The sequence below is a fragment of the Hydra vulgaris genome, chromosome 06, assembly GCF_038396675.1.
Source record: "Hydra vulgaris chromosome 06, alternate assembly HydraT2T_AEP".
Classification (NCBI taxonomy): Eukaryota; Metazoa; Cnidaria; class Hydrozoa; order Anthoathecata; family Hydridae; genus Hydra; species Hydra vulgaris.
Genome location: NC_088925.1, coordinates 43236707 through 43252991, shown reverse-complemented (window position 1 = coordinate 43252991; position 16285 = coordinate 43236707). Strand labels below are relative to the sequence as shown.

Sequence of the window (16285 nt, the reverse complement as noted above, 5' to 3'; positions counted from 1 at the left end):
AAGTATATATAATGAAAAATAATACTAAAATAAGATAAAAGTATAAAAATAATATAAAAGTATATATATATAATAAAAGTATAATACTGCATACACCATCAACTATCTCAAGAAACTCTGATTGCTTAGTTGATAAAGAAATTATGACCTGTTTGTATTTTTACATCAACGATAACTTGGATTTGTGTTGAGGAGATATCAAAAAACAAAAATTGAAAAAACATCAGTTCTTAGTTGCTATAAAAAGGTAGCTATTTTAACTCTTCACAATTTAAACTAAATATTATACTCTAAAGCAACATCAAATTCTAATAAATGTTCTACAAGTTGTTTTTTGCATAGTTTGAAAAATTCTTTTAATATATTAGCTACTCAAGAGAACTGTATACAAAAGTAGTAACATATACACTAATAACTAATTCAGAAATATCATTAATAAAAATATCTATATATCTTATCTATTTTGTCTTTAAATTAATTGCCTTGACACAATTATATTCAGAAATTTGAAGAATGATATACTGCCACATTTTTTAAAAATAATGTTTGAATTTTATAGAAATAATGTTTGAATTTTTTAGAAATAATGTTTGAATCACTAATGATTTTAATTTCTTTTTACTGATTTTCTTATCTCTTGAATTATAGATATGAAACAATATCCATTAAAAAACTGTCAATAATGGCCGAATTTCCTTATTGCAAAGAAATGTTTTTTCACACACAACAGTTTTATTTGAAGAATTTAAACTGTTGTGTGTGAAAAAACATTTCTTATCAATATATATTATAGATATGAAACAATATCCATTAAAAAACTGTCAATAATGGCCGAATTTCCTTTTTGCAAAGAAATGTTTTTTCACACACAACAGTTTTATTTGAAGAATTTAAACTTTCTAAAGAAATTTTACAAATCCACAAGTCTATCATTTTTAGATTTAGTGAAATTTAAAAGACTAATTTTTTCATATGGATGTTTGATTGATGCTGAATAGTTACCTCTGCAACCAGTGACACAGCAGTACTGAGGCATTTTAAAATCTATGAAATGTTTATAAAATTGTATATTTCATCAATATTTTTATGTATAAAAAATAATAACTACGAAATTTAATATAAATACAAACTAATGCTGAAACTAATTAAGTTGCAACATTATTCAAAGAAGTTACTTCTATTTAAAAAACTAGTTTACTCCCAACAAGGCTTCAATCAATGTTTATAAAGTTGAAAGATACAAAAAGCAAAAAATTAAAGTTAAAAAATTAAAAATCATTAAAGAGCAAGGAAATAGTTAACAGAAAGCTCTAAAAGTTAAAGGTTGTATGAATCGGGAAAACATGAAAATGGGATACAGTTCCAAAGCACTGATGTGTATGGAAAATAACTAGATCAGAGATATTCAACCTGGTCCCTACCACCCACTGGTGGTAAGGACCAGGTTTATGGAGGTATAAAAAACTTTTCTTATAAGAAATGATTACTTTCATATAATTGTAGTAGTGACAAGAACAACAACATATAAATGTTGTTGTTCTCGTCACTACTGCAATTATATGATAAAAATCTTTAAAATGTTTCATACCGAAATCATCATTGGTTAACTTTAAACAGTTTTGATATCGAAATCATCAAAATCATCACCAATACTGAATCATCGGAATATAGAAAACATTTGTAATTTGCAGGTTTTTAAATAATTAATAAGTCAAATTTAAATAGTGCTTTCATTTTATAGAAAAATTGAGGAAACTTTAAAATTGTCCCGAAAAAAAAAATCCACTTCTGGTAATTAATTGGAATATGTATTAAAACACTATTAAATGAATTTATACCACAGTCATTTATCAAGATATACCATGTATTCATTGTGAAGAGCACAGACAACATCTTTTTGGAAAAAATTCCTTCATTCATCATTAAGTATAGTAATTTAAGTTGTGAATCAAATCAAATGCCGAAAATAATAGAATGTTTCAGCAGCCATGCCAGAATAATGATGGAGATATTATAAGATTACTTTTGCACGCAAAATTTCGATGGCTGTCAAAGGATACATCAGGTCTTGTTATGAAATTTTATTGTGTAAAGAAAATGCCTAATGCTAACAAATAATAATTAATAAATGTAACTTTAACACAGCTTTGATATTTACATCGCCAAAAGTTATGTGACAGCGCACAGTGGGGCATAATATAACAAAAATTAGCAAAAATAGAAAACGTCAAAATATAATCATATTATACATTTAATCATATGTTTTTGGGGTCAGGGAATCCATTTCTGACATCAAAATTAGGTTTTGACCACTCTGAACAGTGGGCTGTTTAGTGGGGCAATTTTGATTTTTTAGTTTTGCATTTGACACTTTCAGACATTGTGCAAACTTAAGTATGTTTATGGTTATATCAGATAATAACTTTTAGCAAAGAGTTCTGGTGATTGGAGCCTGGGAACAAAAATACCCCAAAAAGTTATTCCCCCACCCCAAATGTAAGGGCAATGAGTTAATGATTTAATCTTTGTTGCAATTTCACACTAAATTTAACTAAATTAGCAGGTTTTAAATTTCACGGAATAATCTTTTAGAAATAAAAAGTTATGACCATATAAAATTTACAACACTTTAGGGAGGGTTGAAAATTTATTTAGTCATAGCTATTAAAATCTAAAATACTATTTCATGAAATTTAAAACATGCCAATCTAGTCAAATTTAGTATAATATAATTTATAAATTCATTCATTAACTCATTGCCTTCACAGTTGGGGTAAGGGAAATAACATTTTGGGTTATTCTTGTTCCCAGGCTCCAATCACAGCCTTGGAAAGTATTATCGTTTGACATCAGCATAAATATACTTAAATTTGGAGTTTGCCCAACATCTGAAAGTGTTAAATCTGTAACAACAAAAAGAAATCCAATTTGCCCTATCAGAACTATATTCTTAAGGGTCTTCTTAAGGGTCAAATAACATTTAGCATCCCATATAAAAAAATTAAAATGTTTTGAATTGCAAAATCATATAAACAAACAAGTTCATACAAGTTACACGTTTTCTACAAGTAGAAGTTTAACTTCTTTGGGAAAAATCAGTTCCACTTTTTTTCTGCTTTGCAGCAAGCTGATCACTGGATCTGAGCTACACAGAAGTCTTTTCATTAAATCCAGGTTTTGTTTTTTTCTAGAAACTTTAAGTGTAACAAATTCTCTATATTTTTTACATCTTTGTTTCTGCTTTCCTGTGCTTCCACAAAAAGCACACCAATAGGTAAGCTTTTGTTGCGAACTACCTGGTGAGAATGTATCAACAGTTTGAGTTAACCCTGCAGCATATAATACCAGGGATGTATATGAACAAAATGTTGGGGTGTCTCCTTGCAATTGATCTCTATAACCTCAAGAATTACCTCTTCCATACATGAGACAGTGCATAGTATGACATACAAACGCTTGGTTAGTTCCTCATTGATACCCAAATACTTCAGCAAAATCAGATTAATCCTGAAAATATTTTTATTTATAAATATTTTATAGATATAATGAAACATTTTTAATTTATAAATATTTCATATATCGTTTAGCTTAAATTATAAAGGTTATAAGGGAAGATGAGATTTTTTTTTTTAAATATACCCTAAAAAAATGTCCTGTTTTGTTACCATTGTTGGATGTCTTCTCTTTTAATCCTCTCTGAACCAATATTTTCTTCTCCTTCATCTTCAATTATTTTCATCTCGCCTAATTTGCCTATTTTGCTTCAATTATTTTCATCTTGCCTAATTAATATATATATATATATATATAATATATATATATATATATATATATATATATATATTAATATATATATATATAAATATATATATATATAAATATATATATATATATATATATATATATATATATATATATATATATATATATATATATATATATATATATATATATATATATATATATACACCACATATCTTAAGTGAACCTTTTAGAAATTCATGTGGTTATTACATTCATTTTTATTATCAAAATGGTAAGACAAATGTAAAAAAAATATGTGCCAATATAAAGAAAATTTTGGAGCCTTGAACCTTTACCTTAAACACTGACAAGGAGCAAAAACTTGAAAAATGTATTAAAGCAAATCTTTTATCCAAAATATTAAATAAAATTTTAAGGCGAGTAAGAGAAAATAATTACTTAAAGACAATTGCAAAGAAATTGCAAATTAAATTCAATTCAGCAGTTTGAAAGGATTTATTTAGGATAGTCTGTGTCTAAAGACAATGTTAAGTCAAAAAAAAGACATTAACAGTGTAAAAACTAAGGTTATTTTTTCACTAGCTCCAAGCAATTTTTTTAAAAATATGGTTATTTTACCTTTTTTCCTTACTTCTGTTTTGTGTTGTGTTTATATTCTGTTTTTCATTACTTTATTTGATAATTTTGTTTTAAAATCCAATACATGTCATGTGTATTGCTCAATAGGCACATTGTACTCAATGCAACATTAAAGTGATGAATGTTATTCCATTTTATTTTTTATATATTTTATATAATTTGACAAGTTTTATGTTTTATCAAATATTATGTTTTAGATTTTTAAGAGCCTTGCGAAAGCGCCAGCAAGAAAACATTCTAATCAGTTCAATAAGTGATATTATTTTAGAATTTGTTAGTACTTTTTTATTATTTATCTGTAGTAATTTTTTTTAAATTATTTATTATCTGTAGTAATTATCTAGTTATTAACCAAAAAATTCTCATTCTGATAGCCTGAAACATTTTAAAAAATATGTTTTGATGAAACATTATTTTTGTAATTATTTTTTTAATATATTTCAGGCCAACTCTAAGTACAATTATTTTTGTTTTAATAGGCCAACTCTGAGTTTAATTGCTACATTAAGTATTGCTCTAACCAAGTTTTCCAAGATCGCACTTTTCAAGCATTAGTGTAAGCATTATTTAACCACTACAATTTTTAAAAATTGCCCAATATAATGGTATCTATTTATACTTTTTAAACTTGCAAGATATAATGGTATCTATTTATACTTTTTAAAACTTGCAAGCTATAGTGGTATCTATTTATAACTTTTAAAACTTGCAAAATATAGTGGTATCTATTTATTCTTTTTAAAGCATACAAGATATAATGGTATATATATTTTGACAAATTTTTAAGTTAAATAAAAAAAAAAATATTTTTTTTAAATTATTTTTTTGCATAGAAACACAAATCCACAGTTTGCTGATGCATTGAGAGAATTAGAAGCAGATCCCAAATGTCAGGGTTTGAGCATGCATTCTTTCCTTACCATGCCTATGCAAAGGATAACTCGTTTGCCACTACTTGTTGATGTATGAAAAAGTTTTATTATCAAAATTTTTTGTTAAAACAATTCTAGTCATTACAATTCTATTCTATAACAACTCTTTTTTTCTGTATTAAAGTTGTATAAATCTATCTTTGGTTATTTGTAGGTATTATAATATCTTTAAAGTTATATTAATATTTATATAACGTTATATAAATAAAAATTATGATTATATAAATAAAAGTTATAAAAAGTTGTAGAAATAAAAAATCTATTTTTGATTTATTGTAAAAACTAAAATCTCTGCATATTTTACTTATTGTAAAAACTGTTTAGAAAAAATTATTATTATTATTTATTTTATGAAAATTATTTATTATTCAGAGTTTAGAATAATTTATTATAAAAATCTTTATTTAATTTCTAGGCAATAATCAGAAGATGTGAACTTCAAAGTGAAGAATATCTTTCAACTGAAAAAGCTTTGAAAGCAATTCATATAGTATATGTTTTAAAAATATTATAGTTTTAAAGAAAAAACTTAAAATGTAATGTGCAAATACCTATTTTTAAGTAATTCTAGTAATTAATAAAATTACATTAATACATTAATAAAAAAAAATTAATAAAACATTAACTACAACATTAATAAAATTAATAAACTTGATAAATTAACATATTATATTATGGTTACAACCCTCTCTCAACTTAGAAATATGAACCTTGGTCAACAAGGTTGCTGCACAGAGAAACAAGTTGAGCGTGGTACTACCAGGGATCTAGTAGGGATCAAATTGAATTTAAACTGTTAAGGTACTATATTAACACAAGTAGGCAGTTGAGTAAAAATTTATGAGCCTAAAATTTGCATGTCCTTTGCAGCCAAATAACATATAGTTTTGTTAGATTTTCAATCTTATATTTTTCCTGGATAAATGTGACTTGTTGACTTGATGCAATGAATGATGAACTGTTGACTTAGATATCTTCAAACAGTTGCTTGTTTAGACTTGTCACCTTCGATTAAAAGTTTTCCAGATAGTTTGTTTAAATTTTTTTTTCTAGATATCCAAATAGCTTTCTGGAAATACATTTTGAAAGTATTATTTTTTTAAGTTAAATAATTAAAACAGTAAAGGATCATTCATCATTTACCCGACTCATTATTTAGTTATGTTATCTAGTTTTTTCTTATTTGCTTGTGTGTATTTATTATTATTTTGACCATTGAATTATTTGAATATATGAATTAATTTGATATGAATATATGAATTTGATATACATTTTAATATATATAATTTAATATATAAATAGTTTGATATGAATATATGAATTAATTTATAAACCCTATTTAAATAAATATTGAAACACTTTTCTTTTAATTAAAGAATGCCTGCCAAAACCAGAACCCTCAGTTGATGTATTTATATTCCACTGAGCTTATACCTATTTAGTTCAGTTGATGTATGTCATTATGGTATATCCTCTCTCATTATGTCAGTTGATTTATGTATGTATTGATGCACTTATTCTAGAAAACTTTGAAAAATAAAAATAAATGATAATCATAACTATAAATAACAATAATCGTTGAAAAATATAAAACTACTTCAAAATAAAAGTTTAAAAGAAAAACAAAAAAGATTTCCCTAAGGCATTTTCAAACCCACATCCTTGTCAACTGCAATCAAAACTTCAATTTTTTCCATACTACTAATAATTCTATTATATATGTGCACATTATCATTTTTAAGCACATAAGATATTCTTAATTACACAAAATCCATTTATAGTTCTGGATTATTTTTAAAATACTTTCTAGATTTTTTTTGGATATTTTAGGAAAATTTTTTACAGGTTTTAAAAATATAACCTGGATAATCACTGAAAGTTCTATCTATTGCACAAATTTTATAGTTATGTATTGATCTTTTAAAAAGTAAAACAATAATAGAAATGTCTGGTTTCAGTAAACTCATTTTCATTCAGGAAATTTAAATTCCTATAAATTAGCAGAAAACATTTGCTTGATAGAGTGGATTCGAAAGTGCTATTGCAAATTTAAACTTTAATTATGAAAATTTTGTTGTGCCAAAGAACATTCAACAAAGTAGCTTTACTACACTATGGTAATCCAGATTTCACTGAAGAAACTTTTAATGATTACATTAAATTTTAATGAAATCTTTATATGGAGCAACCCACATTGCACATGGTATTTAGATACAAAAACTGCTTAATTTTAATAAACCAGAAAAAGGTTTTGTTGAAATTAATAATTGCATAAGAACAGTAAATTTTGAATTTTTGTTTTGTTTATTAATTCACCTCCCCAAGGCCCAGAAGGCCACTACAGACGAGGAGGTTACTTAATTGTGGTTATAGGATATAGACAAGGAGGTTACTTAATTTTGGCTATGTGGAATCAGGTGCAATACTGTTTTGTTAACTTAACATAATTATTTTACCAATAAAAAACCTGTCAAAAAAAATTACTGACATTTGTCAGGGTTGTTATTGACATCTTGATTAATAATACATCACTTGCAAATTATTCTAGTTTGATGCAGCAGAATGGTGAAATAGTGTAAAAAATTGTCACCTTATTGATTGTGGAATAACAGGTTAAGGAATAATGTCGCAAATGAATTTAATGAATAGTCTAAAATAGAAAAAGGGAAAAATGTTCTAAAGGAGTTTAATGAATAAAACAAAAAATGTTGAAAACAAAAAATAATAATAACAACTATAAATGTGTGTTTAGATAACATGTCTGATGTCATACTGAAATAGCCTGCTGCCGGGGCTTCAGTACATACATTAACTATCTTATAGATTGCTGCCGCAAAGGAGTGCGCTACATCAACTGATGGTTTGGGGTTCGGTAGCAATCTTTTCTTTCATTATTCTTTGTTTTTTCTGTAAAAGCTGTTTGCTATAAAGGTAAGAAAAACGAGTAACCTACTGCTGAAATTAACTATTTGTGACACTATTCCGTTTTTACTATTAGCGACACTATTTCTTTATTATTTTTTCGACACTATTCATTAAATTCATTTGCAACACTATTCCTTTTTTTTTTTACGACATTAGACCTTTTTAATATATTTGGCACTATTCTGAAGTTCATTTTTTGACACTATTCCTGTCACCCAAAATTTGCTATGTTGGACTGGTTTCAACCTTGCTATGCTGGACTGGTTTTAACCTTGCTATACTGGACAGGCCTAAACAATTTATTATTTTTTTATTATTCAATTCAAGTAACAGAATGCCCATGTTACTAATATATCCACCATTGATGAAATTAAATTAAAAGAACTGTTTTAAACATAGCTAACAAACTTTTATTTTTCCATATCGGTATTTGGCAATGTTATTTATGCAAAAATAAACTTTAAATGTATTAATGTAAGACTTTCAGATTTCCACACGTTGTGGAAATCTGAAAGTTATTCTTGCAGCAAAACAACTCTATGTTGAATAAAGTTTTATGTTGCATGGTCAGACTCCAAACTCTCCAAATTATAAAGTTTAATCAAATGTTTAAATTATAATACTAAAAATATTTGTCATACATTTTTTGGATGGATATACTCATATGTGATATTAATGGATGTTGCTCATGCAATCACATGATGTCTGGCAAACATAATTGTTTTATTTGAACTCATAGATGTATGAAGGTTGTTTGAAGTTTCTTGTGTGCTTAATACGAATTATAAAGCCTGCTTTTGTATTTTAAAGTTTGATTGCACTGAAAGTTTTTATTCTTAACAGTGACTGATATATATATATATATATATATATATATATATATATATATATATATATCATATATATATATCATATATATATATATATATATCATATATATATATATATATATATATATATATATATATATATATATATATCATATATATATATCATATATATATATATATATATCATATATATATATCATATATATATATATATATATATATATATATATATATATATATATATATATTTATATATATATATTTATATATATATATATATATATATATATATATATATATATATAACATATATATATTGGCTTTTTTTAGTTTTGAGATGTTTTACAACAAGTAAAAATTAATAAAGGAAGGAAGAGGGTTCCTTATAAGCTTGTGTTGGGTTGGAAAAATTTCTGAAAAATAATAAACATCCCTTCTCGTGTATTAAGCACAAAATAATAATTTATTGCTTCAAAGACCAGAGGAGACGAGGAAAAAATTTTAAGTTGTATTATTGCTATGAAAGAAAACTTGGATGACTTTATCCAAAAACTAACATTTGCCATTATATAATGAACTTTAGCTTTTAAAGAAAAGCAGTTTGTTGAAAATTCTTAAATTTTTAACAAACTGCTTAAAGCCTGTACAAATCCATTTGGTATTGTTAGTTGTTGAAGGGCTTTACTATTCAAACAATTATGGGTGTTGGTGTGTTTGCTTTAGCAGGTATCTCAATCTTAGTTTTAAAGATTTAAAAAGAGTTTTTAAACTTTACATATATATATATATATATATATATATATATATATATATATATATATATATATATATATATATATATATATATATATATATATATATATATATATATATATATATGTAAATAAAAACAACCTATGTCATGTTAATTGAAAAAGTTTTTTTCATATGGAAAAAAAAGAAGAATTTATGCATTTATTTATTCATTAAAAACACAATTAAAGAAAAAATATATTTTATACATTTTCATATAATTTATGCATTTTCATATAATTTAATATAGGCAATTACAGCTGCTAAAAACAACTTTTAAAATCATTATTTTTCTTGCGCAATAGAAATCTGTTTGCTTGGTAATGTAAAATTCAATCTTCAGTTTATTCAAAACTTGGTAACTTCAGAATTTGTCTACATTAAAACACAAGTTTTGAAGAAAAAAAGTTCTGAGAGGTAGAAAATTATTTTCTAATAACCTTTTTACATGAGGGATTGTGATATGTTAGGAAAAATCAAAGGAGATTCAGTTGGTATATCTTTCTGATTATGTCAATCAGAAAGGTTAACACAACAATTTTTGAAAAATTTTCTGGGAAGTGTTTTTTTACAAACAAGATGGTTTTTTCTTAGTAAGTAGAGTCAATCTAGCAATTAATAAATTCTTAATTAGATAGAAGACTAAAAACATGCACATTATTTTTAATGTCATAGTTTTTTCTAACTTTTACAGGAAGAGTTTAGTATTGCCATGGTTTAAATTAATTTTCAAGTATTTATCAGCATTTCTATGGTTTTACTAAAGATACTGGTTTCACTATGCAAACATAAAAGTGATTTAAACCCTATTGAAAACTGTTGGGTAAAATTGAAAGTACAAGTTTTTAAACAGAACCCAATTTCACTAGCAGATTTGAGAAAAGCAATAATGAAAGTGTGGTGTCATAAAATATCGCCTGAAAATTGTGAGTCTCTTGTTGCATCAATGCCACAAAGAATAAAGGCTGTTCTAAAAGTTTGAGGAGTCCATATAAAGAATCAAAACATGTTTTATACTGTGACTTGTTTTTTCTTTTATGCATGTTTTTTCTTGAATTAAAACGTTTTCTAGTAATAAATACTAAAGATTTTTGAAAAAAACATAAAAATGCTTGTAAAAATCCAAGTAAAACTATGAAACTCAGCATGTAATAATATCAATGTGTGCTAAATACACACAACATATGATTTTTTTTTTACAATGCTGTTTGCTGCATTAAGTCTGACAAAGTTGTTTTGTTCAGAAGTGGTAAAAAATAAACTTTACGACAGTCACGCTACGTAGAGTTAATTTTTGAAAAAGTTTAAGACTTTAATGCTGTAACTTGCATACTAAATTATATGATAGTGTTTCACATTTCTGGAAAGTTTTAAGTCATTTCCATTATCTGTTCATTTTTAACAGCATAAAGAGTGTCAATGTTTTGACCGTCACTTATGCGAAATTGCCCCTATGTATGTATATATATCCCTTAGAATTAGGGTCAGCATTTAACAATATTGATGCTAACTGCCAATCTTAAAGTGCCACAGCCACTGTGTTTTAAACACTTTAACTTTAAAAATGCTCACTTTAAACCCAATATTTTTTCAGATAAATAAGAAAAAGAAATAATTAACAAAATTTGTTTTTTTTGTCTTTTCTCCCAATTTTTTTGTCCTCCACATTTATAAAATGTTCTGCACAACACAATGACACCTGCTTCAACTGGAGCAATGTTTTCTAACTTTTAATCAAAACATTTGCTACATTTTCACAATAAAAAAAACCTTTGGCATTACCATATAGTTTTATATTGAACATAGCATAATATTGCATATAGTTTTTATATACATTATTATTTCTAATAAATATTTTTTTTTATTACTATTCTTCTTCTTGCAGGTTGTCCATAATTCAAATGAAGGTGCAAGAAAGATGGCGCAAACAGAAGAAATGTATTATATTCAAAAAACTCTAATTTTTAAAACTAAGGTATGAATTTTTAGCTGTTAAATGTTTTTTATTTGCAATAATAATAATCTGTTTTTATTTTAGCAGTTTTTAAAGAAAAAAAATTTATGAAAATTATTCATATTTAATAGATTCATTTTCTCATTTAATTTAATTCAATTCATTTTAAATAAAGTTTCATTTTCTCTACTGCCTAAATAAATAGCTTACTTGGTATGTAACCCACATCAGGTTAAATAAAACATGTTTTAGATTTGCAACTCAGCAAATCAGGTAAGCCTGAACAAAATAAAAAATCATTAGTTCACTTGCTTTGTGGTTGTGCATTGTAAGGACATGGCTAAGGATATATATATATATATATATATATATATATATATATATATATATATATATATATATATATATATATATATATATATATATATATATATATATATGATACTAAACCCTTCACCTTGATTAATTTGCATTTTAAATTAAGCTAAGACTTTCACAATTTTTCGAATTTGGAAACTCTAGAATTTTATTCTAGCATTTAACTGTATTTAAAACTTAACAAGGAGCATACAAATAGTAGACCATCTTTGGCTGTTAATTGTGGAACAATTGCACCAAATGAATCATAAACTGATTTTATGAAGTATTTTGATATTGTTGATGAGTTTTTCAAATTTGTTAGTATTATATATATTAATACTAATGAAGTACATGTTGATAGTATTTGTTGTAAATAGGGTTGGCATTGAAAAACCCTCCCAAAAAAACCTGCCCAATGAAACCCAATAAAATCATGGGTAATCTGGGTTTTATTGGGTTTTTTTAAAGATATTTAATAAGTTTCTGAACTGTTATAACCAACTTTAACATTATAATTATAATATTATTAATTAAAGTAATTATTAACTACTATTATTAACTATTATTATCAACTATTATAACCAACAAATATAACAAACAGCTATCAGAGCAAATATAACAAACAGCTATCAGAGCAGGTTTACTAATATTTGAATTATTATCTGGAAATACATTATTACAATTGTTATTTAAATATTTTTATCGATTGAGATTTTTTATTCTTTTTTATTATTCACCTCCCTAGGTGAATTTAAATGAGTAGTAGTGGCCAGAAGAGCCCACTACCGTCGAGGAGGCAACCTTATTGTGGTTACAATCCTCTCTCAACTATTTAACTCCTAAACACGAATCTTTATAAACAAGGCTGCTGCGCAGAGAAACAAGTTTGTTTATTTGAATTTCAAGTTCAAAGTTAAATTGAAATCTCAATTACTACCTCCCATTCTTTAGCCTTCTTTTTCTCATTTCTCATTGACATTTTATTTATATAGAATAATACTTTGAAATTTAAAGTAAATTAATACATATAGATTTAACACAAAAAAAAAATTTTTTATTACAGTTATAAATTATATTTAAAAATCTTTTTCAAAATAATTTGAAAACTTCTTATTATAAATTATTAAATAACAATATATAAAATATATTTTAAATAAAGTTAAAGTAGAAAATGAAACTAACTTTCAATATCATTAAACAAAAAAACAAAAACATATTTACAGAGATGAAATAAAAATATAACCCAAAAAAACCCAAATTTACCCAATAAAACCCAAAATTTCAAAAAAAAAACCGAGTTTTTGCCAACCCTGGTTGTACATGCTATTAGTATTTGTTGTATATGTTAATGCACAACAAATGTAATGTTAATGTTCTTTAGTAATTATATACATGTTATATATGTATATGCTATATATGTACTATTAGTAATTGTAGTACATGTAAATAGTTACATGTTTAAAGTTACATTTAAAAAAAATTTTCACAATTAAAATTTAAGTAAATTGTACTTTTAACTACTGTAAATTAAATGTTGCAACAATGTTGGAATTTTTTCAAAAGTGTTTAAATAACATACTTATATAATTTATTACTATTTTAAAGGTGATTTTAAATGCGATATAATATGGATTATAAAATACGATTTTTTTGTTTTTTTTTCTTCCAGCCAATACCATTAGTTTCAGCTTCTAGATGGTTAGTAAAAAAAGGATTATTATATTGTCTACATGAAGAAGGTCGTTTATCAAAATACAAAAATCAGTTAAGGCAAATCTTTAAAGGAAAGTGCAAATCAATCTTTTTGTTTTTATTTACTGATATAGTTATTGTAACAAAAATGAAGAGTGAAGGACAGTTTAATGTTATTGATTACTGTCAGCGTTCTTTACTCAAAGTAGAAGAACTGAAAAATATACAAACACCAGATCCTCCAAAAGTTAATACTCTCCAAATAAACCCGTTAAAATATGCCTTCACATTAATTTTACTTGAGAATTGCAACAACAAAACTGTTGAATATCACTGTTTTTTAAACACATTGTAAGTAAAGGTTCTTTGTATTTTTTAATATTTTTTTCTTGTATTACCTCTATGTTTTACTCTACAGGTTGAACTTATATTTAATTACTTGAACAGGTAAGGTTTTGTTACATATCGAAGCTCATTTATTAAGGAATAATGCAATAAGAAATAAACTAGATAAAAAATGTCAACTGGTCAGAAATGTAAAGTCTTTATGTCTTCTTGGGTTCTTGACATAAGATTCTTCAGGTGATTTAATAATCTCAAAAGCTCCTCCTGATGAAGCAAGCTTATAGAAGTTCCTTGATATGTAGATAAAATTAGCCCTTGTATTATCACCTTGGTCTAATGCACAATAGAAACTATTATTACAGTTAACAAATTATCTGTAGAACAAGAGTATTGAAACCAGTATTGATTGTCAGAGAGTAAATTTTTAGACTCAAGATAAGATGTTAACATTAATTAATAACTCAAAGACCTCGCTAATAATAGAGAGGACTGATTTTTAATAATCCGGAATAGTTAAAGATGCTATTTTCCAGCAGGCAAGATAACAAAATTTAGTTGAGCACTTGTTAATTAGTTTAGAGAGAATTAAAGAGAGTTCTGGAAAACACTTTTATTTGACTATAACAAGAATGTTGTCTGGACCACAAGCCGTAGAAGAGTTTAATTGAGAAATCACTTTAGTAGTGGAAGCCAGAATGATTTGGATAACTAACGATCGGTTAAACTGTTTAAACTGGAATGACAGAAAGATTATGGCCATTAGGTTCAAGGGTCGAGTTAGTAGAAAAGTTCTTTGGAAATAGTTTTGCCTTATCATTGAGCTTCCGCAATGGAAGCAGTAGAAAAGTTGAAGAGAGAAACTGCAGCAGAAGATTTGGACATTATCTAACAGTAGATTAGGCTGTTGCTCGGGGTGGAGGAAAGAGTGTAATCATTAGATTCAAGAGGCAAATTAGAGGAAAGGTTCTCTGCAAATAGTCCTGCTTTATCTTTAAGCGATAAAACAGAACTATTTGCTAAGAAAGAATTTGTAAAATACAAGATTTGGTAAACTGATAATAATGGAGCTTATCAGCACCTTTTTAGATTGATTTCTTGTAATAATAAAAATCATTTATTTTCAAGAGATTAAAAAATTAATAAAAAAAAGTTGAAAATGACATATGAAATAGCAGATGCACAAGACTTTAAAAACTATGGGGTAGAATGAGGGTCTACCTAAATCAGAATAGAAAAAATAAAAACTTCATACCTGTCTAAATCAAAGAGACTATGTGTGGTTATCAGCAGAAAGACAAAAAAATCAACTTTGTCACATAGAAAATCATAAAAGAAATTTCAGTCAGCTTTAAGAAATTAAAATTTTAGAGAGATCATAGCTCACCTAAAACTGAGCTCAAGCTAAGGTTCGAGACGGCACACAAATTTATATATCTGAGTAAGAAATTGAGAAATACAGAAGTTAAGACACTAAAGCTCTAAAGGGTCAGCGGTATTGTGGTGGTTAGCGGTGTTAGAGCCTAGCCATTTAGTGTAATGAGAGTTAAAGTCACTAATAACTATAATATTGGGATAGGGATAAAGTGAAAAGAGAAACTTGGTCAATTTGACCAGAAATAACATCAAAAAGAAGGTATTGAGAAGAGAGAGAACAATAAAGAACAATGAGAAAGGTAATAGATTGAAGAGGTGCTGCATATCCAGTAACTTCCAACTCTAATTAATGGTTGCTTGCAGCCTTGTTGGAAGTGAAGACGTTTAAAAAAAAATTAAAATATGCATATAAAAGAATGGTCAGAGAATTCAACTGATGAAATGAAGATCACAAACATTTATAAAAGATTAATTAAAGCAATAGGTTTTTTTGTGATCTAATGATTACCTGATAATCTATCAATACTCAGCTCTTTCTTGTATTGTTTAATCTAAATGATGCTTTAGGATTTTTGTTATATTTGTAAATGTAATGATATTGAATCTTCTCTTTTTTTTTTCTTTTTTTTTTTTTGGTATTTTTAAACCACTTATCAGGTTGTAACAAAAATTTTAAT

General features: G+C 25.8%; 1 protein-coding gene across 4 annotated transcripts in view; it reads left to right on the top strand.

Annotated features, from left to right (window-relative positions):
- Positions 1-16285, top strand: part of LOC100199360 (rho guanine nucleotide exchange factor 16) — a 78796-nt gene that overhangs the window by 40450 nt on the left and 22061 nt on the right. For all 4 annotated transcript variants that reach the window (XM_065800206.1, XM_065800204.1, XM_065800205.1 and 1 more), the window contains 6 exons: positions 4602-4677; positions 4884-4960; positions 5238-5367; positions 5752-5826; positions 11769-11858; positions 13867-14240. In XM_065800206.1, coding sequence (XP_065656278.1) covers positions 4602-4677; positions 4884-4960; positions 5238-5367; positions 5752-5826; positions 11769-11858; positions 13867-14240 — 822 coding nt within the window. The remainder of the gene's footprint in view (positions 1-4601; positions 4678-4883; positions 4961-5237; positions 5368-5751; positions 5827-11768; positions 11859-13866; positions 14241-16285) is intronic.